The following is a 24,580-nucleotide window of genomic DNA, read 5'->3' as shown; positions in this document are numbered from 1 at the left end:
TGCTTTACCTTGGTTTTTATGTAAAAGTAGACATTTTATGTAAACATTTCTAAGTGTGCTTTTTACTGTGATTGGTAAGACTATGACGTTCATATCCCCTTAAGAGTTTCAAAGGTAGAGTTTATTGGAGTTGTCTTTGCATTTCTGTTTTCTTAAAAATCTCAGGAGTTCTCTATGCAAATAGTATAGCTTCAGTTAACTCAGACATTAATTCACTGTGACCAGAAGAGCCTGGGGTATTCTTTTCCAGGCTCTAGATTTACTCACGTTCCAGGGTGAATTGGATAGGTTAAGTTTACTTAATGTCTTCTTTGGCCTCAAGGTTCCACCCTTCACCTGCTGTTTAACATTCCTTTCCAGATTCTTAAAAGCCCTGTTTACATCGAAAAGGAATTTTACGCCCTAACACAAAGTAATCATGAAAGAACGTACTTGTCAACTTAACTCCTGGTAGCAGGTTTTGGCTTCTTTTCCCCACTTTAAACTAAGGTAGCAATCTAACAGAGCTTTAGAAAAAAATGTAAAAGTAACACTTCCAGGATATACTTTTCCATTTCTAAGGTCAACGGTATGCATTATTAGTTTACAGTATGATTTATTAGTTTGGTTTTTCCCCTAGTACGTAGCACCATATTTTTTAATCCATTTGGTTAATGAAATCATTCTTGGCATTTTTTAAAGTGATTCTTTTTTAACTTAATACATGCACAGAATTGTTTGAAAGTACATGGTAACCAAATGCTAGAAAACCACAGAAACGGGAACTTGAACAGAATGTAGGAGGCGTGTTCTCAGAGCCTCCTGCTCCTGACTAGAACATGACTTGACCCCCTCCAGCAGCCACAGAAAGGGCTTAGTACCACTGACCATGACCGTCCCTTGCCAGGAACAGAACACACACAAAGAAAGGTCATGTAGAGGCCATGTATGACAGGCCAGTTACTAGTTAATTTCAATAATATGGAGCATGTCATTCATACATCAGAATCCTCTTTATCATATTACAAACCATATTCCTGAAAAAATTTTTTTGGAAGTATAATTCATAGGACAAGGCCTATTGAGTCGTATGTAAACTATATCCTCAAATTTCTAAAGGAGGGTCATATAAAATGTCCCCAAGGCTTCTAGTTTTCTATCTTCTTTATGTTTTTACTTGGAGAGATGGAAAAAGATACTATGTCAAATAGTAAAACAGGTAGTCAAAAATGACTTATGTGGTATAAAGATCAAATCCAAATCTCCGTTAAAATCTAACTCTTCCAACCTAAAGAAAGTTCTCTTTTCTCTAAACTGACTATGTATACAGTCTGTATCATACAATTTACTTAATGATTTTCATCTTGGTGCATTTAGATAATCTTCCTAAGAGAACTAGAGTATCTTTAGGGCTAAAACTATTTCACTTTCTGTTTTTCTTCTGCGAGGCTTTATGCAACGAGTGTGGTGGAAGGGGTCATATTAATATCTTAATAAATAAATCTCGGTTAACAAAACAGGATACACAATTTAATAGTGTATTAAATTTTATACTTAGTGTTCACAAACACATCTATATGATCCAAGGGTGCTCTTTTTTTTTTTTTTACAAAATAGTAATAATTTGCTCTAAGAGAATATGTTTTCAATATTCCAGTGCTATAACCATAAAATATGCTATTTGTCATTTTCTTTTAAGTATTACTTCAAGAACAAAATAATGTGCAGCACTACAGAACTTCACAAGATCCTATCTTTTTAAAACATCAACATTCTCTGGTGGATTGGCAGGAAATTGGATCCATGCTATTCTCAAAGAGAACTACCTACAAATTTATGGGGACTTTCCTGATATTCAAAAAAAACAAAACATAAAAAAAAAAAAACCCACTACAATTTAAGACCTAACTAAAGAGAAATGCTGGTCTAAATACACCACATAATGTTAAAATTAAGAAACATTTTCTAACCCAACCACTCTGTCTTTGATCCATAGACTATGGCATCGCACTGCTGTTTTATGTAAGAATGGGAGAAAATTTCCCCACTTTTAAATTTGGAAATCCTAATCATAATTATAAACACAAAACTGTGGCAGTCCCTATAAGGATATAAGTTCCTGGGAGCCAAGCTCTGGAGCCCCAGCTGTGTATCCACGATCAAGTTTGCCAGTGATACACCAGAGCTGTGACCTGTGAGTTTTTACGGAATCCTTCTCTATGTTCTCACTTGGATTCCTTTTGCATGTGTGTTCTCAAGCTTTATTTATTTATTAATTTGTTTGTTTGTTTGTTTATATCTATTCAAGTATAATTAACATGCAGTGCTATATTAGTTTCAGATGTACAATGTAGTGATTCAACAATTCTATGCATTACTCAGTGCTCATCAAGATAAGTATACTCTTAATCCCGTTTATTTCACTCATCCCCCGCTACCCGCCTCCCCTACAGTTTGTTCTCTGTATTTAAGAGTCTGTTTTTTATTTGTCTCTTTTCTTCTTTGTTCATTTGTTTTGTTTCTTCAATTCCACATAGGAGTGAAATCACATGATATTTGTCTTTTTCTGACTGACTTATTTCACTCATTCTGTATTTTCACCTGGATTCTTCATATCAGTGATGTGGTAATCAAAGTTTAACAACCAGTTCTACAGGTGAAAAACTAGGGCTCATTAGGCAGCACTTGCTGATTTCTGCGATGTAAATATTCCCAGAACACTGATGTCAGGCTACCAATGAGATGTCATTGAACACAGAGCTGGGAAACCACTGTGAGCCAGCTCCAGCACACTGCGCAAAATGCTAACAGTCTGGTCAAAGGAAGAGTATGTCCTAGGTGATAAGGAACAAGCTTACAGTTATAAGCCTTGCCAAAGAAATAGTTAGAAAGGTTTCAAGGAGTTGTTCTTTCATACAATTCAAAGGGAGGGAAATTGAATTTAATGGGACATCAATACAAACCATCTGTGGGAGGTCAAAGGGGTCAAATTTTGATCACTAAGTAACAAAGAGCTCTCCAACAAGTTTAACGGAGATATGTTTTTCATCCTGAAGTCTTAGTTTCCTTTAACCTGGAAAAGTTGAGGAAAGATTGGAAAGCCTCAACATCAATGTCTGAGAATGGAATTGCTCTTAGGATTCTCCATACATGTTGAGCCACTGAAGCTGTGCCTGCAATTAAACTAAAACATAAGGAACCTTAACCTTTTCACCTTGTGATGTGAAGGAAGCTCATGGATTGTGGGTATATATCTAAATTTATACAAGAGATGTTGACAAATTATTTGTAATATAATTTATTTTTTTAAAAAGTTCACAGATATTAACATTTTATATTTTTAAGACTTCAATGCAATATAAGTTCTAATTTCAGGAAGCAATGTCATAATAAAATAATTCATATATCTTTTCTAATTTCTATATTTTACCTATTCAAGCTTTAGTATAACCAAATATTTCTCAAAGTAATTTCATATTTTTCTAATAACTAATGGTTAAATCTTAATGTCAAATAAATCCTAACCCACAGTTTAGAGGCTGATTGTAATTCAAGCCTCTAAACCCTCAATAAAATGTGGAGTGCGAGACTTTTAGCTTTCCATTGAGATCCTGTATACAACAACTTCACATAACTTACTTTTTCTATTAAGGCTCACTAAGTATTAAGTCCTTTAGCCTTTGTGATGTTTTCCAGCACAAGGGTAAGCTGGTCCACTTGGCCCTCAAAGTGATCTAAAAATAATAATTCTTTCCTGAACTGTGTTGCTGTCCTGGCAGTCAACTCTAATCCCTCAGTCCAATATTAGGACATGGTTCTGCTTGAAATGCCATATAATTGAAATTATAAGCTCTTGTGTTCTTCTTGGAAGTAAGCCAGAATATTTGAAATCAGCTTATAGTAAACATATACTGAGCTAGGAACTGTCATGTTACAATGTGGGATAAATTATGGTCATTGTTCCAGTTTACCCAGGGGTCCACTAGCATTAAACACAATGTGAATTTCCTAAAACACTGAGGTTTCCAATAATAGAGTCCCTTTCCAGTTTCTTCTGCCTTCTTCAATAATAATGCTTTGTTTTACTATTCTTTTGTGCATGATGCCTTCCAGCTAGTACATGCTCAAACAATTTTAAAAGAACAAAATATAGTATAGTCCCTGGTGTGATTCCGTCCTGCACGGCTGTTGTGTGGAACAGTAGTCGTTTATCTCTGTCCGCCTTCTCTTCCACCTAAGTGCGTGCCACCACCCCATGGAAGATTCGATGGACATGGACATGAGCCCCCGGAGGCCCCAGAACTATCTTTTCGGTTGTGAACTAAAGGCTGACAAGGATTATCACTTTAAGGTGGATAATGATGAAAATGAGCACCAGTTATCTTTAAGAACGGTCAGTTTAGGAGCTGGTGCAAAGGATGAATTGCACATTGTTGAAGCAGAGGCAATGAATTATGAAGGCAGTCCAATTAAAGTCACACTGGCAACTTTGAAAATGTCTGTACAGCCAACGGTTTCTCTTGGGGGCTTTGAAATAACACCACCTGTGGTCTTACGGTTGAAATGTGGTTCAGGGCCTGTGCATATTAGTGGACAACACTTAGTAGCTGTGGAGGAAGATGCAGAGTCAGAAGATGAAGAGGAAGAGGACGTGAAACTCCTTAGTATATCTGGAAAGCGTTCTGCCCCTGGAAGTGGTAGCAAGTTTCCACAGAAAAAAGTAAAACTTGCTGCTGATGAAGATGATGAAGATGACGATGATGATGATGATGACGATGATGACGAAGATGATGATGATGATGATTTTGATGATGAGGAAGCTGAAGAAAAGGCTCCAATAAAGAAATCTATACGAGACACTCCAGCCAAAAATGCACAAAAATCAAACCAGAATAGAAAAGACTCAAAACCATCAACACCAAGAACAAAAGGTCAAGAATCTTTCAAAAAACAGGAAAAGACGCCCAAAACACCGAAAGGACCTAGTTCTGTAGAAGACATTAAAGCAAAAATGCAAGCAAGTATAGAAAAAGGTGGTTCTCTTCCCAAAGTGGAAGCCAAGTTCATCAATTATGTGAAGAATTGCTTCCGGATGACTGACCAAGAGGCTATTCAGGATCTCTGGCAGTGGAGGAAGTCTCTTTAAGAAAATAGTTTAAACAGTTTGTTAAAATTTTCCATCTTATTTCATTTCTGTAACAGTTGATATCTGGCTGTCCTTTTTATAATGCAGAGTGAGAACTTTCCCTACCGTGTCTGATAAATGTTGTCCAGGTTCCATTGCCAAGAATTTGTTGTCCAAAATGCCTGTTTATTTTTAAAGATGGAACTCCACCCTTTGCTTGGTTTTAAGTATGTATGGAATGTTATGATAGGACATAGTAGTAGTGGTGGTCAGACAAATGGAAATGGTGGGGAGACAAAAATATACATGTGAAATAAACTCCGTATTTTAATAAAGTAAAAAAAAAAAAAAAAGAACAAAATATAGTATAAAATCCAAAGCCTTTAGAATAAAAGAGAAGGTCTCTTGAGTCACACTTCCAGCATTTGCTAACTCTGTGACTGTGGATATATTAATCTCTTAGAGCTTCTATTTCCTAATCTTGAAAATTAGGGATAATGCCTGCCTGTTTGTAATGTTATGAAAATTAAGAGATAATGTCTGTAGAGCCCTGAGACCAATGTATGGACATAGTAGGCACTGAATAAGTGAGCTATGATGATAATAATGATGATTAATTGATTCTAAGGAAGAAGAGTTTCCCTTGGCATCCTGACTCTCCAAGAGCAGTGTACCAAAGCAAATCAATTTACTCTATTCATGTGGATTTAAAAATGTTCAGTTTGTGGATCATACAAAGCTTTATTCTTTTTTATTATGGTAAAATATGCATAACATTTACTATTTTAACCATTTTAAAGTATATGAATCAGTAACACTAAGTATATTCACAGTCCTGTGCAACCATCACCACTATGTAATTACAGAAGTTTTTCATCTCCCCAAAAGTAAACCCCAAACCCATTAAGCAATGACTTCCCTTTCTCCTCTCCTTTCAGCCCCTGACAACCCCTAATCTGCTTTCTGTTTCTATGAATTTGCCTATTCTGGATATTTCAAATAAGTGGAGTCATACAATATGTAACATTTTGTGTCCGTTTTCTTTCACTTAACATAATATTTTCAATATTGTAGCATGTATCAGAATTTCACTTTTTTAGGGCTGAATAATATTCTATTCTACATTTTATTTATCTGTTCATTATTTGATAGAGATTGGGATGTTTCCACTTTTTGGCCATCGTGAATAGTGCTGCTATAAACAGTCACAAAGTTTTTTCTCTGAGCATCTGTTTCCAATTTGGGGGGTATATACCTAGGAGTGGAATTGCTAGGCCATATGGTAATTCTGTGTTTCAGTTTTCATTTTGTGCCTTTAAAAATTGCAAAGGCAAAATTTTAGAAGTTATATATAAACTTACCATATAGCACAGCAATTCCACTCATGTGAATCTCCCACAGGAAATGTAAACATATTCACAGAAGTATCTGCACGTGAATCTTCATAGCATATTAATAATAGTCCAATATCAGAAACACCTCAAATGTCTATCAACTCATGAACTTATAATCCAAATATGGTATATCCAGCAATGGAATACTACTATTCATTAATAAAAAAGAATGAATCTACTGATCATATTACAGTATGGATGAACCTCGAAAACATTATGTTAAATGAAAGACGCCAGACACAAAAGACCATATGCTATATGTTTCCATTTATATGAAATGTTCAGAACAGGCAAATCTATGGAGACAGAAAGTAAACTGATTAGTGGTTGCCTAAGGCTAGGAGTGGAAATGAAGATTAACTGTAAATGGAACATGAGTTATCATATTGGAGTGATGATAATGTCCTAAAACCAAATCACTTTTTTGAAGATTTTATTTATATATTTGACAGAGAGAGAGAGAGAGAGAGTACAAGCAGGGGGAGCAGCAGGCAGAGGGAGAGGGAGAAGCAGACTCCCCGCTGAGCAGGGAGCCCAATGCGGGGCTCCATCCCAGGACCCTGAGCTGAAGGCAGATGCTTAACTGACTGAGCCACCCAGGCACCCCCTAAAATCAAATGATGATGATGGTTGTAAAACTCATGATATTTAACAAAAATCACTGAATTGTATCCTTGAAGTGGTTGAATTTTTATGGTACATAAATTGTATCTCCTAAAGTAAAAACATTTCCATAGAGGAAAATGCACGGTAAAAATCATACTATTCCTCCTTGTTATCCATTGCTATTCTGGGTTCAGAAATTCATCATCATACTCAAGGATTACAAAGACTCCAATTGGTGTCCTTGTCATCTCTATAATGTTCTCCATTCAAATTTAACCATATCAAGTAACCCTCAGGTAATTCCTTCTACTATTCCAAAACAAAAAGAACAAGCTCAGAGATATCCAAAGATCTCTACTTATTGCCCTCAACCTAGCATTCAGGACCCACAATCCACCATTATTTCTCCTACTCAAAAACAAATAATCCGGTGTGCCTGGGTGGCTCAGTCGATTAAGCGTCTGCCTTCAGCTCAGGTCATGATCCCAGTGTCCTGGGATCAAGCCCCACATCAGGCTCCCTGCTTGGAGGGAAGCCTGCTTCTCTCTCCCCCTCTGCCGCTCCCCCTTGCTTGTGCTTGCTCTCTCTCTGTCAAATAAATAAATAAAATATTTTTTTAAAAAGCCATAAAAAATAATCTGCTACAACATCACAGGCTTCTGTGGCCCTCACAACAATACCACCTATTCTAAACTCCAAGACTTCTTCATCTCTTTCTCATCTAGTGTGTTTTACCCCTTCTCATAATGCATAGGAAACCTTCCCAAGATGTAAGATTTCCCTCAAGTTTTGTATCACGCAAGAGTTTTCTCTTTTAAGCCTACTTTAGTGTTTTGTAGTAATAGTTGTCTTACTTCTTCATTTGTACCCTTAAACAGAGATGCTATTGAGCTATACAAAGTTCGTGAAACAGATCACCTGGTCTGAATTATCCCTTGACCATCACTGTCCTTGCTCAAGTCTAATTAACCTTTAATTTATTTACTCATTAATAAAACAGATAATTTGTCACTAATTTGTCGCAAAAATTGTATGTCATGTGTGAGAACACTTAGCACAGCAATTGGAACATTGAAAGAAATCAATAAATGTCAGTTCTTATTACAATTTATATTATTTTCTACATAAAATTGTAATCTAATTTCTAGTGAATGCCTTAATGCAGATGACAAGATGATACATTTGAGAATATAAATTATATCCAATATGTCAGTTCTCTATAGCACTAGACAACTATTTATTGATTGAATTATTGATTGATTATTTAAAAAAAAAATTTAAGGAAAAACAGAGTTTCTGTATTTATGCTGAGTATTATTATTATTATTATTATCATTGAGAATCATGTATGCCAAACCAACAACTAGTCTGAATTTTACCCAACCAGTAACAATAACGTGATCAGATTTTTATTTTAGAAAAATCTCCTTAGTTTTGAGTAGATAGACTGATGGAGTAAAAGACTGAAGTCATGATGATAATTTTTCAAAATAACTTGGGTGAGAGATGGTGAGTTCTCTGGATTAAGGCAAAAACAGGTTAAGTTTAAGGATTTCAGCTTCGATGTTTTAAGATTGAAATGCCAATAGGGCTTCTAGCGAACAGGTTCTGTGTTGTTTTCTTTTTGTTGTAGTGGTGGTGTTTTGGTTTGGTTTGGTTTGGTATATATAATTCTGAACCTTAGGGAGAGATCCAGAAGAGAGAACTAGACTTAAAGCCAACAGAAGTCATGGGTGTGAATGACATTACTTCGAGAGAGTATGCAAAATGAAAAGAAAAAACAACAGAGACAAGAAGTAGTATTGGTAAACACCAAAATTTTGGGGGCAGACAGAGGAATAAACCTAGCAAAGAGGACTAAGATAGATGGTCAGAGCCTAGATAATCAGAACAGAATGGTATCTTAGGAAACAAAAGAAGCAGGAGCTTCAAGAAGAAAAATGTGTTAGTCAAACTATACCAATTTGCATGAAAAGACTAAATAAAATGAAGACTGATCCATCCAGATATTGGATGGAAGTTATTGAAGAATAGAATGTAAAATATTCTTGAAGATAGCATGTTGGATAGATTGGTAATGACAAATATCAAAGTCCTCAGGGAAGAATGTGAGCAGTATATTGACATTGTATCAGATAATATAAACCTCAGAGGAAAAAGAATTGTTATTTAGAGTTGAAAACAAATGGTCAGTAAGTTGCAATGAAGAACTAGGATAAACACAATATTGCCTCTTATAACTGGTATAACTAAATAACGAGTATTTGCACAAAAGCATGAGTAATGAAGAAATGTCTGGGAAAGTACAGATCATCTTCAACTTACAATGTTGTTATGACCCAGTAAGCCCATCATAAGTTGAAAATATCCTAAATCAAAAATGCATTTGATATACCTAACCTACCAAACATCATAGCTTAGCTTGGTCTACCTTAAACATGCCCAGAACACTTATAGCCTACAGTTGGGCAAATTCATCTATTTTATAAAGTACTATTTTACAGTAAAGTATTTAATATCTCATGTAATTTATTGAATACTACACTGAAAGTGAAAATCAGATCGGTTGTATGGGTGCAAAATGGTTTTAACTGTGTCGGTTGATTGCCTTCATGATCACATGGCTCACTGGGAGCTGCGGCTGCTGTATCATAACATACCATATCATACCATATACTGCTAGTCCAGGAAAAGATCAAAATCGAAAATTTGAAGTACAGTTTCACTGAATGCATATCGCTTTTGTACCATCATAAAGTTAAAAAAAAACAAAACAAAAACCCGTAGGTCAAACCATTGTAAGTTAGGGATCATCAGTTTAGGTTTCCACTAAGGACAGAAAATGGAAGCACCATAGGTACTTATAGGTACCTTTGTAGGTACAGAGATTGAAGATACTTGACATTTGATTTTCCGTAAGATAAGAGTTCAAAAATAAGATAGTTTTAAGGACATTCTGCTTAGGGAGTGCTTTCCAAGTCTGTTTTTGAAGAAAGGACGTGTCTTGGAGGTACTGGGACCTCCTGGTTTCTAATGCCAACCTGAGCAGAACTCCATTTCTTAGAGTTATGCTGAAATAACCACAATGACAGTAACAATATTTCATCATATTCAAACATCTGATTAGGAGGTACTGTTACCTACTTAGATAAAAGGAGAAATTTGAAAAGAGATTAAAGGCCACAAAATGGAAATCATTCAGACCCACATCATCCTATAACCTTCAGCCTAAGTAACATGCTCTGGCAAATTGGGAGGTACCCAAGACAGGAGAACTGTGGCTTTACATGCAGTTATAAGAGTTGTAATGTTATGTTTAAGGACACCATTATATTCCACTTAGGACATCAGACCTTTGGAAAAGATGGCTAATGAATAAAAGAACACCCAAATATTCGGAGAGTGGTTTTCCTTCCTTCAGTGCAATCCAACAAGCATTCATTGAGCACCTCCTGTTCTTAGCACTGTGCTAGGTAGTGAATATCTTTAGATAAATATGACTCATTATAATAGAAATTTTACTTTCTACTTTATTGTATTATTGGTAAAAATATCATAATGGTGATAATCTCAGAATCCATATCATGGAAATCTCTGGACTCATGTCAAACACTGGTAAAATAATTTGATTGGTGATTTTGCAAGCTACACTGCCATCTATTTGCTAAAATTCTAAAAGACATTCAGAATAAGCCTAAAGAAATTCTAGTTCTATGTGATTTGAGGCAACTATTCTCTCTAAGCTTCTTTTCACAAATCATAAAGACAAAGTTTGCCTTGTTACAGTCTCTCTTACCAACTGTGTGAAAACACATCAAAAATCAACTATTTATTGACATCTGCACATCATGGCTGAGCAAAGACTGAAAAACCACAGATAAAATGAATATGTTACGCTTGAATCTCCAATATATAAAGGATGATTTAGTAAGTTTCCTTGCTTTCCTTTTATGTCAACAACTGTATGAAAAAAGTTACTCGTCTAAGAAATAGAGAACATCAGTATTCTGTTGTCTAGCTGGAAACCAGTCAACAGTAGAATAAGGTTTTCCTAAGTGCTACAGAGCTGTTGTTGAATCAAAGATCATGAACTAACTCCATTCTGTAGAAAAAGCACCCCGGGACAGAATTTGAACAATTAAGCAGTATCATAAAAAGAGAGGAAAGTGAAAATTTGGTGTTTTAAAAATTTGGATCAGGAGTAAGACAGTTAAAATTTAATGTCCATTAAAAGTGAAAGTGATAAGATTGGCTATGGTTAGTCTCTAAGTATAAAACACTTCCTCATGAATTTCTGACAATTTTCATTTATACATGACTTACTGCATTTATGTGGTTTTATTTCTTTTCTTTTTCTCAAGTTGAAGAGTAATTCAAAGATGCAGTCAGATATTTAATTAAATCTATAAGGACTGAATTCATCATACATACTTGCAAATAATTTAAAGAAAAAGAAATTATAACTGCCTCATATCTAACTTTATCCTTTTAATATCCTTTTGCTGATAAAGTTTAATATCCTTTTGCTTCATATAATTGAATGTATTTGTTACTTGACCAAACCTCATACGATTTTCTAGGACCCTAAAGGCACTCAAAATCTCTAATATAAATTTCCTTGTAAAGAAATACCTTATATAATTCTCTCAATTCTTGAGCCCTTAGAAGTGTTTAACAAAAAGACAAAACATTCACGTGATGTAAAAGGAACAGCTCCATGTTAAGTTAGTGCTCTAAAAGAAAATAAATACTCATGTTTCTCAGTAATCTAAACAGTAATTTTCAAAGTTTGTTTATAGTAGGACAGTTCATATTTTCAAAACAAATGTACACCCAAACCTTATGCATAAAACAGACAACACTGGAACTACTCTACTGAAGAGGAGACGGGGTCGGAATGGTGCTCCCCGAAGCACAAGTGCATGCTTCTTGGTCTCTAAACACAGGTGAAAAGAAATGACTTGAATTCTAGTAGTGCCACGGTCACCCAGTCTGTCTCAAGTATGACAGAGACTTGGGTTCTGTCTCAGTCTGTTCAGGCCATCTTAATAAAATATCATAGATTGGGTGGCTTATAAACAACAGAAATTTACTTCTCATAGTTCTGGAGACTGGTAAGTCCAAGATCAAGGTACCTGCAGATTCTGTGTGTTGTGTTGTCTGGTGAGAGCCCATTTCCTGGCTCACACAGATGGCTGTCTTCTTGTTGTGCCCTCATAGGGCAGAAGGGATAAGGGAACTCTCTAGGGTCTCCTTCATAAGGGCACTAACCCTATTCATGAAGCCTCCACCCTATGATATGATCACCTTCCAAAGGTCCCACCTCCAAATACCATCACATTCGGGATTAAAGGAATAGGTTTCAACATACAAATTTTGAGGAGACACTACTAACATTTAGTCTATAGCAGGTTCTAATCACACTTTCACCATTAGTGGTAGTTATTTACCTTCCCTGAGACTTAATGTCTCCATCTAAAAATGAAGATAAACTTACCTCACAGAGTGGTTATACAATTTTAAATAAGCTAATGTAAACAAAGCTGAAGTACTTCACATGGTTACAGCCAGGGTCCCTGCTCTCAAGGGAAATATATTCTAAGAGAGTTGCAAGCCTCTCTCAAATAGAATCCTTCTACATATCTATCTATCAATATCTCTAGCAGTGAATCCTCAAGCAGAAAGATCTGACCTCCTAGAAGGTTTGTAGTCCACTACCTGCCAGAGGAGAATTGCTAGGTTGGAATTCCATGTGGACAAATAAATTGGAACAGAGTAGTGCAGAGATGTTAAGGTGGTGAGTGTAACTTCCCTGACCCAGGACCGAAGCAGACAGAGGGATCTAGGAGGGTTGCCAGCTTCCTAGATTAGTTGACTGGGAGAAACTGTGGTGGCATTCTGTAGGAAGTAGTTTCTGCTAAGGATGAGGGTTGTTGGCCAGAAGACAAAAATGAAAGGAGAAGAGATTTGGAAGTGGAAGGTAAGTTGAGCATGGAAAAGACTGCAAGCAAAATTGGAATCCAGAAGTGTTCATGCATCCTATGCTCCACCAGAAATGCAATCTAGTGAGGCAAATCCACCAAAGTATTATTGATTTCCCCCAAGTTGATCTCAAATGGTGGAACCACAGGAAGGAGACAAATGTGAGGGAATGGCATTCCTGGCAGAGATAAATGGCTTGTGTGTCTAAGATCTGAATATTATCCACTCTCATTTTATTGTCCTTGGGCTGGAGGTTCTCCAGGCTGGGATACCTTTGTCCCTTCTTGAAGAGTAGACTCTACATGGCTATTTCTCAACTTTTGTGGTCTCCAAGTAAAGATGTCTGTTAATTATTATGTTTTCTTGACCTCATTTAAAGTTTGTCTTCTTAGACTATAATACCTTTATATTTCTTATTTGATTAAGCAATCTTTCTAGAAATTCTCTTTTATGACATGTTTGCTTTTTTACTACTGAAATGCAAATACTTTTCCAATAAATATTAAAAAGCAAAACACTTAAAAAAGAAATGAAAATTTCCAGAAAGTCAGATTTAAATAAAACAAATACAGGCATCTGACTCATGATTCTTAAGAAATACAAATACTTATTTTATAGTTGTGACATCACAGAGATATTTACTTAAAAAATTACTCATCTACCCTTTTTCTCAAAAAGCTTGTGTTACTTCTGAATCAAAATGTCCCAACACATGGAACAAAATAACTGGAAGTTAAGATAACAGTTCTGTCTCTAATTTATAAGATTCTTGTAAATATTATTGAAGCTTTGTTTCAGAAACAGTAAAAATCACTAGTGAAATGCTTTTTATATAAACAAACTAAATATTCTGCAGAAACTGATGGGTAGGTTCCTATATTCTGGCAAATGATATACCAAGCTTCTCTTAAAAGATCAAACCCCCAAACCTATATTTAAAAAATTTATATATTTAAGAAGGCATGCTTCAGAGCTATAATAAAAAACAGCTAGTTATTGTATAATGGTTAAATTCTTTGATTTTGGGGAAAAAAAGAATGAAAGAGAGGGGCTTTATCTTTTCTACATTAAAACATATAAAGCTCCAAGAACTAAAACAAAAATAGTATACAAGTCAATTGAGGCTGAGTCTCCACTTCCCAGATGGTAGACTGGTTAAGTGAGCAGACCCTGATTCAGACCACCTGGGGTAAGTACAATCCAGGCTCGGTGGGTTACAAACAGAAACCCAAGGCAAGTTATCACATCTTAAAGTTTAGTCTCCCCAGCTTATAGCTGGGTAATAATTAAGGTAATAATTAAGACCTGTTGACAAAGATAAGGGATAACGTTTATAAAGTACCTGGCAAAAATTAAAATCAAATAAATATTAATTGTGATATTGCTATATCTAGTAAATTAAGTGAAAAGAAAAAAATATACGCTAATAAGAAAGGAAAGGTTCTCAAAAGCAAATGACAGTAGCAAATTTTCTCTGAGAATATATTTAGATCTGTGCTTCACAATAACCACCAAAATGAACTCAAAATTGATAAAGGAATTTCAGGGGAAAATGTAAAGAACTTTAAGGCAAATATTTATCAAATACTGGGAAGGGAAAGCTATGTCTAAAAAGAATGAAAGAAATCAGAAAAAGTATAGCTTTAGTATAATCTAAAAAAAAAACTATCATAAACAACATTAAAAGGCAAAAAAGTTTACTAAAAATATTTACCAGAAACATAAAGTCATTATTTTTAATGCCTAATAAATATTGACAAGTCAATGGGAAAAACAAATGCCCCAGAGAAATATGACCAACAGCAAAGAAAAATAATTCATAAAAAATAGAAATTATGAGTCCAACACATAAATGTAAAAATTGTTCATTAGAAATCAAAGAAATTTACTAGTAAATGAAGAAATCTAACTTTAAGGACCAAAAATGTTCCATTTTACATTTATCAGTATGATAAGTTAATTTTGTGAATTTTTTGTTTATTCATTTGTACATTTTAAGAGAATACTTAATTCTGGTAAGGCTTTGGGGGATTTCTGGTTAAAATGGCAAATGAACTTTTTCTGGTTATGTATCAAGAACTTGAAATAGTTCATACTATTTGACCCTTTTTAGAATCTAGCCCAAGGAAAACACTGAGACACCGACGATTTTGTTCATGGTTGGTCTCTAAAGCATTATGTCCAAACCCAAAATCTCAGAAGCAACCCAAAGCAGTGATTCCCAGCCCTTTTCACCTCAAAACAAACATGGAAAATAATATTTGTGCAACATAACAGTGGGGCCTGGAATAGGCTGTTTGCAGCTGAGTGGGACTCAAAACAGTTACCAGGAGGACTGGAATGTCTGGATCCTAGCATCTCTGTCACCAATTCATGACCATCATCAGCCTGGGACAAAATTGTTGGCCATAACCAGCCTAAAAAACTAACATTAAATCAAATATAATAACTCTGTGTTATAGTTTGACGCAAAAATTAAAGTCTTAAACTTTAAAAAGATAGGATATTTGGTCTGATACTAAAACAGGTAAGTCTGCAGTAATATACAGGTATTAAAATAAGCTTTACAAAGAATTTTATGTGAGACTATTGTCATTATGTTATATAAAGAAATGCAGAATGTAAAGTTGCTTGTTGACCACAGTCCAAAATTTAAATTATGATATGACATGTTTACTGATATACATGCTTAAAAATACTGGCAAAATAAAATGTGACAATTCATCTTTTTATGTTATGGTTTTTGGATTTTAAATTATATTCTCTACTGGGTTTTCCAAAATTTATACAATAAATAGTTTTATATTTATAATAAAAATAAACAAATTTGAAATAAAGAAACCTGTAACAGAGATGCCAGAAAGTTAAAACAAATTGTAGCTTAAAAATATTTTGCACATTGAATGTGGTATTGATGTTGGTATTTTATTAACATTTGGAAATCTCTTGCTTGGAAAAGAAGCAAAAAGACTTCACTGTCTTAAAAAAGGATGGTCATTCAATCTGACCCAAAAGTCAAGATCTTTCAAATATAGTTCCTAAAATAATTTTTTTCCCTAATGCTCTTTTAACATACATAATGTTAGGTCAACATAATAGCAGGGATATATAATATCTTTTTTAGTTTGAGTCAGCACATTCCTGAGACTCAGACTTTATATGTGACCACTTCTTATAATAGGCAAAAAAATGACCTTGGTAAGATCACTGTGGTTCAGAGGGAAAGGAAGCCCACCAATGTTTAAGTTTCTGTAGGAAAGCGCTTTGCATCTAATCTTTTTTTTTTTAAGATTTTATTTATTTATTTGAGAGAGAGAGAATGAGAGAGAGCACAAGAGGGGGAAGGGTCAGAGGGAGAAGCAGACCCCCTGCTGAGCACGGAGCCCGATGCGGGACTCGATCCTGGGACTCCAGGATCATGACCTGAGCCGAAGGCAGTCGCTTAACCAACTGAGCCACCCAGGCGCCCTGCATCTAATCATTTTTATGTAATCTATGTCGTTCCCTTAGCTGAAGAAGAAGATGAACACGTAAAAGAAAACCTTTTTGTGGGGATCTTCATGTTTTTTCATCTCCAGTTAGTGACTGAATATTAATTTAATGTGTTTCACACAAAACAGGCCATCCCAGCATACACCGTGCACAGTTCCTGATCAGAGTATATACAGGGGTTTTACCGCACTACACAAATTTAACCTATATTGTTTTTTTTTCCTCTTCAGTCTATTTATATACCAGTCAAATGAAATTTTCAGTAGCTGGCAATCATTTTAATATAGAATTAGCAATAGTGTCAAAATACTGAAAATGTCAAAATGCATCTTCTCTTTTGCCCACCATATTTATAAGAATGAGTGGCCTCATGATGAGTTGGGATCCCAGGACATTAATAGCATGCTGCCAGACATCTTCTTGGGTATTATTTGTTTAGAAATCAACTTGTTCTACATCGATGGATATTAGGCCACTCTTCCTTCCAATTATCTTAAGAATAAAATGAAGAATTTAACTGACCTTATTTCTTAATTTTACTAACGGAAAAACAGTGAAATTATGTAAAGAGACTGATTAATGACAAAAGTTACAGTCAATATTTTAACATTTATCATATCATACCTTATCCTCTTAGGCCATTTTTTTCTGATGCAAATGTGCCATTTAGAAGTTACATTTTAAAAATTCATAGAAGTTTTAAAAAATAATATTTGCATAGATTTGGGCAAATATTTCCATCCTCAATGTGTTAGAAATCAACAGACCTGAAATGTCAAAAGGAAAAATCCCACAAATTCCAAAACTTGGTCATATAAATTTCCTACTATAGTACTTAATTTTAAGCAGTTTTATTAGTGTCTTAGATCTGTGAGTGATAAAAGCCAAGCAAAATTCCACGGGCTAGAAGGAAAAAGAAATGTTAAAAACCTTTAGGGTTCAGCAAAATGTGTACTAATTGCTGTTCGTTGCTTCCATTGACCAGCTTTTTAAATCAATTCTCATAGAATTATAAACCTTCCAAAATATGTGTAACAATATTTATTTATTGTGAAATTATACTTGGGTATGAAAAAGAATTTGTTTTATTGGAAAGATGTAAGACGTCAAGTTGAAAGAACAATGAAAAGACAAAAATTTCCTGAGGGGAGGGTTGTGTGTAGGGTGGAATAATATTAGTAAGAAACAAGATAGAAAGTAGGGGTATCAAAATTCATAAAGAAATAGTCTAAAGGTCCACTAAATATCCTTACCTGTAGTTTTTACTGGAAAGCTATGGTTACAATTCTTTTTATGCTTGTTGTTAAGTTTACGTGATAATTTTGTAATTTTATATCTTTTAAATGTGTATGTCTTTTTTGGCATGCCTTATAAGAGAAGAAATAAAGATCTGGGAAGGAAGAAATGGGATAAAAGGAATGAATCTCCAAGGGGACACATGCTATTTGGCTTGAAAATAGTGTGTAGGTTTGTAGAGGGGAAAAATAAAAGGCATTTGTGCAACCTATAAATTGTGAAAAATCATAGGATTTCAGCAGATTGCAAAATTTCCCTTAAATCTCAGCAATCAGTGCTCCCTTTGTGTAGCAGAATTCTTTTTTTAACATAATTCCCAAAAGCACCCAGGATTGGCTAAAAGAAGATTCCACAGTACTAATTAACAATCAGACCAGAAATAGAAATATAGGTGGAACTCTTTGCTGACCTACGTACTTTATTAGCTGAATAAAATTTTTTTAAGTTAACAAAGACTAATTCACCTAATTTTTTCCAGTAAAAAGAAATTCATTTAGGAACAATGTCCTTCCTATCAAAACTCTTTCCTGAATTTGTACATCAGTTGCATGTACTTCACTGGAAGTATGCACGTAAATGTTTCTTTATCTTTATGTCTCTTCCAATTAGACTTGTTATCAACAGAGAATCATATTTATATCTAACCCAAATTTACTCTTTTTAACTTCATATTCATGGAATATTGGAAAAATGTGGTATGTGTGGGGTATTTCAACTTTAGACGATCAAGTATCTACCTTACTACTTGTGAGTGAAGTAGAAAGAATCAGTGAAGAAGAGAGACAGAGAGAGACAGAGAGGCCATCCACTTGTCCCTGTATCACTAAACAAAACTTCTTATTTACTAATCAACAAAGCACAATATTATGCAAGCTTAAAAGTAATCAAAGTTTACCTTTAATCCCGAAAATTCCAGAATCCCGAGTTTCACTTTTGAATTGTTTGTCAGGGGAATTTTTTCCAAGATGTGTTATTATTTTCCTTTTCCCTTTCCTTCCCCCTAATTTTAAGATCCTCTTTCTTAGTCATGCTGCACTGGTTTCTCAGACTCCTTCAGTAATTAAGGACCCAAGAAAGACTAGTCTTTTATGTTCCAAACTTACTGATCCTTTCCTCTCATAAAAAATTACCTGTCATAGATGAATGGATAAAGAAGATGTGGTACACACACACACACACACACACACGCACGCACGCACTAGAATATTATTCAGCCATCAAAAAAATGAAATCTTACCATTTGCAATGACATGGATGGAACTAGAGGGTATTATACTAAGTGAAGTAAGTCAATCAGAGAAAGACAATTATCATATGATTTCACTTATATGTGAAATTTAAGAAACAAAGCAGAGGATCATAGGGGAAGGGAGGAAAAAATAAAAGACAAACCAGTGAGGGAGACAAACCACAAGAGACTCTTTTTTTTTTTTTTTAAGATTTTATTTATTTATTTGACAGAGACAGAGATAGTGAGAGCAGGAACACAAGCAGCGGGAGTGGGAGAGAGAGAAGCAGGCTTCCCCCCGAGGAGGGAGCCCGATATGGGACTCAATCCCAGGACCCTGGGATCATGACCTGAGCCGAATGCAGACACTTAACAACTGAGCCACCCAGGCACCTGCCACAAGAGATTCTTTACTCTAGGAAACAAACTGAGAGTTGCCCGGAAGGGAGGGAGGTGGGGGGACAGGGTAACTGGGTGATGGGCATTAAGGAGGGCACATGGTGTAATGAGCACTGGATGTTATATGCAACTCATGAATCACTGAACTCTACCTCTGAAACTAATAATACACTATATGTTAATTAATTAATTTAAATAAAATAATTTTTAAAAATTATCTGTCATGATCCAGTACCTCAAACTTCTACTTTTTCACTATCTACTTAATCTAATGAATAATTCTACCTTTGATATTGGCTACTGATAATGGCCTAATTTTTATCTTTTCTATATTACATATGCTATTTAATAGTGGCCCTTCTACCTTAGTAATCGTAGGGACCCCGACAAGTTCTGGGAGAGTGTGGGGCACTGGGAAATACGAGTTTTAGTTCTGCCCTCTCTATGTGACATGGACAAATCACCAGATCTTTTGGAAGCTCAGTATGCTCACCTAAACTTTAGAGTACTACTGATTTCACCCAGGGGTAGTCAAACCTATATGCATAAGGACTTGCAAAATTCTGAGACAATTGGTATTAAGTATGTAAAAATGCTTAACAGTTAAAAAGTGCTGTAGAAATGTGTGATATCATTATTATTATTACTACTCTCATTCTAGTTAATTTAACATAACTTTTCAAAGGGATAAAACTTTTCAGAAGGAAAATGAATTAAAAGCGCACTTTTAATAACTCCTGAAAACTTTAGGAAAACCTTCCCTACTGGAGTCCTTTTTAAAATTTTTCTTCTACTTTAAGAGATGATGACTAGTTACATAAAATGCTATGGGAATCTGCTTATGATGGGCTGATTGGTATTGACTAATGAATAAAATAGATTTACAAAGGAAAAAGAAAAAAGTAAGATGTTGAACGTTAAATGTCTTTCTTAGTTATCTTTTCTTCTTCCCATTATGCTCATATATGTGTTTCATACTTTCAAAACAAAATAGAATTGTGAAGATTAAGAAAGCTATAGAAATTGTGATATTAAAAAATCATTAATATTAAATCTTTATGGATCATTGATCTAAACAAAAGTTGTATACTATATTTATGAACTATATATATAATGAACTATATATAATGAACTAAAGTTCATTAATCAGTATCTGCTGCTTGGCATTTTCTTCCTAAGATTTTCTTTTTGTTGGTTCATTTCTAATAAATAGATGCCTCTAACAAGTCTACCTTTAATCTTCATAACATGTACATGTGCTAAGAAACATTCCAGAATGCAGAAGGAGGAGGTGGAGGAAAGGGAAGTTTCAAAAAAAATGCCTTGTTTATTTGGGGGAGGATAAAAATGTAAATCTAAATGTTCCCTTTACCTCCTTCAAATATTCACAAAATATCCACAAAATATTTTAAACATGGGTTAAGCCACTGGGGAAAACAGTTTTCAAGAGTCTGTTACCTACTTATTAATATCCAATACCCAACAAGGAAGGTTAGCAAATAAGACAGCATGTGTTGAAACTGCTCTAGATGGATTTCAACATTTATGGCATGTTTATATTTTTACAGGATGTGACTCAAAATTTGCTTTGAAGTATTTTGCATTTCTTACGGTAATAAAGAAAAAAGTTCAGGTTTCTTCCAATTCTCCATTAATATTTAGATAAAGCCACAATTTTCTCTTTGATTAACCAAAAATACAATCCTAAAAAATATTATTTAGGGGATTTGCATCTAAAATATTATCTGACTTTTTTTTTTAACCCATGTTTTCATCATAATAAAAGTAGCTATTGTTTAGAAATTATGTTCAGGGTCCTGATATTAATTTATTTCTCCATGTATTGTTTATATTCTGCATGCTTCCAAAAAGAATTAAATAGTTATTTTGACATTAAATAGAATTGTAGAATTTTTAAGAACCCAAAATCTAATGATGATAAGTGAAAACAAGTAAAATTGGCTTAGAACAAATTTTTGTGTTAGGAAAGCACTATGTAAACACTGAGAAAAGTAAGTAAAAATCTTTCACAGCTTGAAATCACTGAGAAGTTTTCTTCCCCTTTTTGGGTTATTAGGTATTATTAAGCAAGGAAAATACTATGGACAGGATCTATCTTGATTTTAGAAAGTGATTAGGAAAAGAATCTAGTAGGATTCTTTTATATATGAGGGAGATACAAGGATTTTGGTGAAATTCACAGAGGCATAAAAAAAGGTTTGCAAAAAGTAATGAATGAGACATTCTCACAACCTGAATGATGACATGCTTTTATCATCATGAGATTGTCAAAACATACTGAATTTTATAAATGTCAGAAAGTTCCTTTAAAAAAGCTAGTAAAATCCCAGATTATAATCCAAAGATAATTTATATTTGATCAAGTGTATACCCCATGATACTCTCTGATGTGGGAACATTATCCAGAACCCTGGGCTTGGTTGTGGCAGAACCCACACTTTACAGGGGACTTGGCAAACAAGAATATGCTCAGAGAAAGTATCAGAGGTACTGAAGTCTTTGAAAACTACACAATGTAAGAATTTGTTGAAAGAACAAATTGTGTTTGGGCTGAAAAAGAGTCTCAGATGAGAGATGCTAACAGCTTTTAACATCTGAAGATGACTTAAGAGGAAGGAGAGAGGCCTCAGAAGAAACAAATCCTAATACTTGGATCTCAGACTTTTGCCTCCAGAACTGGGAGAAATAAATTTCTGTTGTGTAAGCCACCCAGTCTGTGGTGCTTTGTTATAGCAGCCCAAGCAAGCTAATACAGAGACTATTGTTGTATATAAACCCAGTTTAAATATTAAATTTAAGGTAATGCAAGACTGCGTAGTCATTTTTATAGCAACTCAAATTATAGACTTTACACTTAGAATTCACAGGTAGATTTTATTTTTTCTGTTTATTCTTTTAACATTAAATTTCATCGAAAATCTTAAACCTAATGGTTTTTTTTCTCAATCCACTCTATTGAAGAGAACTAGTTTAACAAAAGGAGCGCAAGGACTTCACAACCAATTAACAGCAAGCTTAAGTTATATGTAAACTTTCAGGATATGCAAAACATTTCATTTTTATCAAGATGTGTATAGTTAATGAAGTTTAGAATGGCAGCTCATAATCTTTTAGAATATTCATGTGCACAAGCCAGCAGTTAATAATAGCAGAACATAGCTTTTTCTAACTCATTCAAATCATCTGCCCCCGGGGCGCCTGGGTGGCTCAGTCGGTTGAGCATCTGCCTTCAGCTCAGGTCATGATCCCAGGGTCCTGGCATCGAGTCCAGCATCGGGCTCCCTGCTCAGCGGGGAGTCTGCTCCTCCCTCTGCCCCTCCCCCTGCTTGTGCTCTCTCTCTCTCTCTCTGGGTCTGAAATAAATAAAATCTTTAAAAAAAAGTCTTCTGCCCCAATTGCTGAATGAGCTTAGTCCCGCTTTGCTGTATACCTGTAATCAAGCACTCAGCATGATGGTGTAGGGATATACTGAATGCACATTTGAAAATATTTTTTAATTTAAAGAATATTATTTCCTATTTCTTTTAGAATTTCCTATTGGTAATATACATTAGTTTTAGGAATTAAGAAAAAAGCAAGTAAATGAATGTACTTACAGGTCCTGTTAATTTAGATGCTTTCTCAAATTCTTCACCCTCTTCCATTAGTGCTTCTTCAGTCCCGGCTAAAGAATCTATTTTTACAAAAAGAATGAATAAATTGTTGTCAAATATTGCTTACTAACTCTGTGATATGTAAACCTATTATGAGAAGGATATGAAAGTGACCAAACTGGTTCTTGAAAAATAGTGTTTGTGAGTTAAAATAAACGGTAGAATGCTGTTTATTTAATTTAAAGACAACATATGAAAAATGTTAAGTATTTCTAATTGAGAAGGACTCGATGAAATAAAAAATGTGTGACAGCTGCAGTTACGTTTGTCAGAGCAAGCCTGTTTTTGGCATGATTTAGCTAACTGTTGGAACTTTTATTAACGTCCATTTTCTGGCTTGTAATTTTATATTTGTTTTATTTCTCCACTGTCTCCTTTTCTTTCTTTCTTTCTTTTTTTTTTTTTTTTTTTTTTTGGCTACACAATTTAAGCACCAATTTGTGTTCTCTCTATTAAATGGAATGGCAAATTCTGAAAAGTTTAGAGAAAGGTGTATCCCATGAAATGGTAGTGGGTTTTCCATTTTAAGTATCAAGTGGGACGTCCTGATTACCTAGCTTGACTAGATTTGAGGAGTGGGTGAGTATTGACTTTCTAATATGTGAATAAAATGATGGCAACCCTTTCCTTACATCTACTGAGTTACATTAATTACAACAACAAGGATTTCTAAGGGTTATAAATAATTCTGCAATAAGGATAGATATATGGAACATTAGAAAAAGTCTGTGTTTTAATAACCTTCTATTCGAATTCCAAAAATCAGTTAAGAGGAAAGTATTTTAAACCACTGGAAACTTTTAAAATTGATTTCTTATATTTATTAATATTTGAAAGAGCCATATGAATCCCTCAAGAAGAACTTCCTTCAGATTCACATACATATGGAGGTAGATTTTTTCCACTGCGTAAAATGTGCACTCTGGGAAGAAAATAAAAGCATTAAATCCTTCAAAAGCTTAATGGTCACCTAAGACTAGAGAGACAGTGGAAAGCTTAGCGCAAATCCATAATCATAGCTTTTGAACCGTGGAGCTCTGTCTCTAATAATTCAGAGTTTTACATTCAAAGGAAAAATTACTAAATCCCAGGGCACACTGTTTATCTAGATGTAAATGTAGATATTTTTAGAACACAGAATTCTTTCCAACATAAAACTAACTTTGGAAGAACAACATACTTTCTTGAGCCATAGATAAATTTTAAAATGTTACCTACCACCCTTCCAAACAAAACAGTGACAGCCAAAAGAAGCAAATTTTTGTTGATAAAATCAGGATAGATGATGAGAATTACACAAGCTCAAAAATATTAATCCATTTATGAAGAATACTTGAACCCCTACCTGCTAACACCCAGTTGTAAGGGTGACAATACATTGATTCTTTAAATTAGAATGTATGAA

The 24,580-nt window shown here is 34.5% G+C and overlaps 2 protein-coding genes across 2 annotated transcripts in view; one reads left to right on the top strand and one right to left on the bottom strand.

Annotated features, from left to right (window-relative positions):
• CUNH8orf34 (chromosome unknown C8orf34 homolog) overlaps window positions 1–24,580 on the bottom strand; it is a 370,508-nt gene that overhangs the window by 54,376 nt on the left and 291,552 nt on the right. Inside the window, exon 10 of the mRNA XM_035011295.1 lies at window positions 23,119–23,195. Coding sequence (XP_034867186.1) covers window positions 23,119–23,195 — 77 coding nt within the window. The remainder of the gene's footprint in view (window positions 1–23,118; window positions 23,196–24,580) is intronic.
• LOC118014904 (nucleophosmin-like) lies at window positions 4,151–5,418 on the top strand. Its single transcript, XM_035011296.1, has one exon. It carries the CDS (start codon window positions 4,235–4,237, stop codon window positions 5,123–5,125), a length of 891 nt encoding a protein of 296 aa, XP_034867187.1. The 5' UTR covers window positions 4,151–4,234; the 3' UTR covers window positions 5,126–5,418.

The sequence above is a fragment of the Mirounga leonina genome, unplaced genomic scaffold, assembly GCF_011800145.1.
Source record: "Mirounga leonina isolate KUSES-001 unplaced genomic scaffold, KU_Mleo_1.0 Mir_165, whole genome shotgun sequence".
In the NCBI taxonomy this organism is placed as follows: domain Eukaryota; kingdom Metazoa; phylum Chordata; class Mammalia; order Carnivora; family Phocidae; genus Mirounga; species Mirounga leonina.
This window is presented reverse-complemented; position numbering and strand designations above follow the sequence as displayed.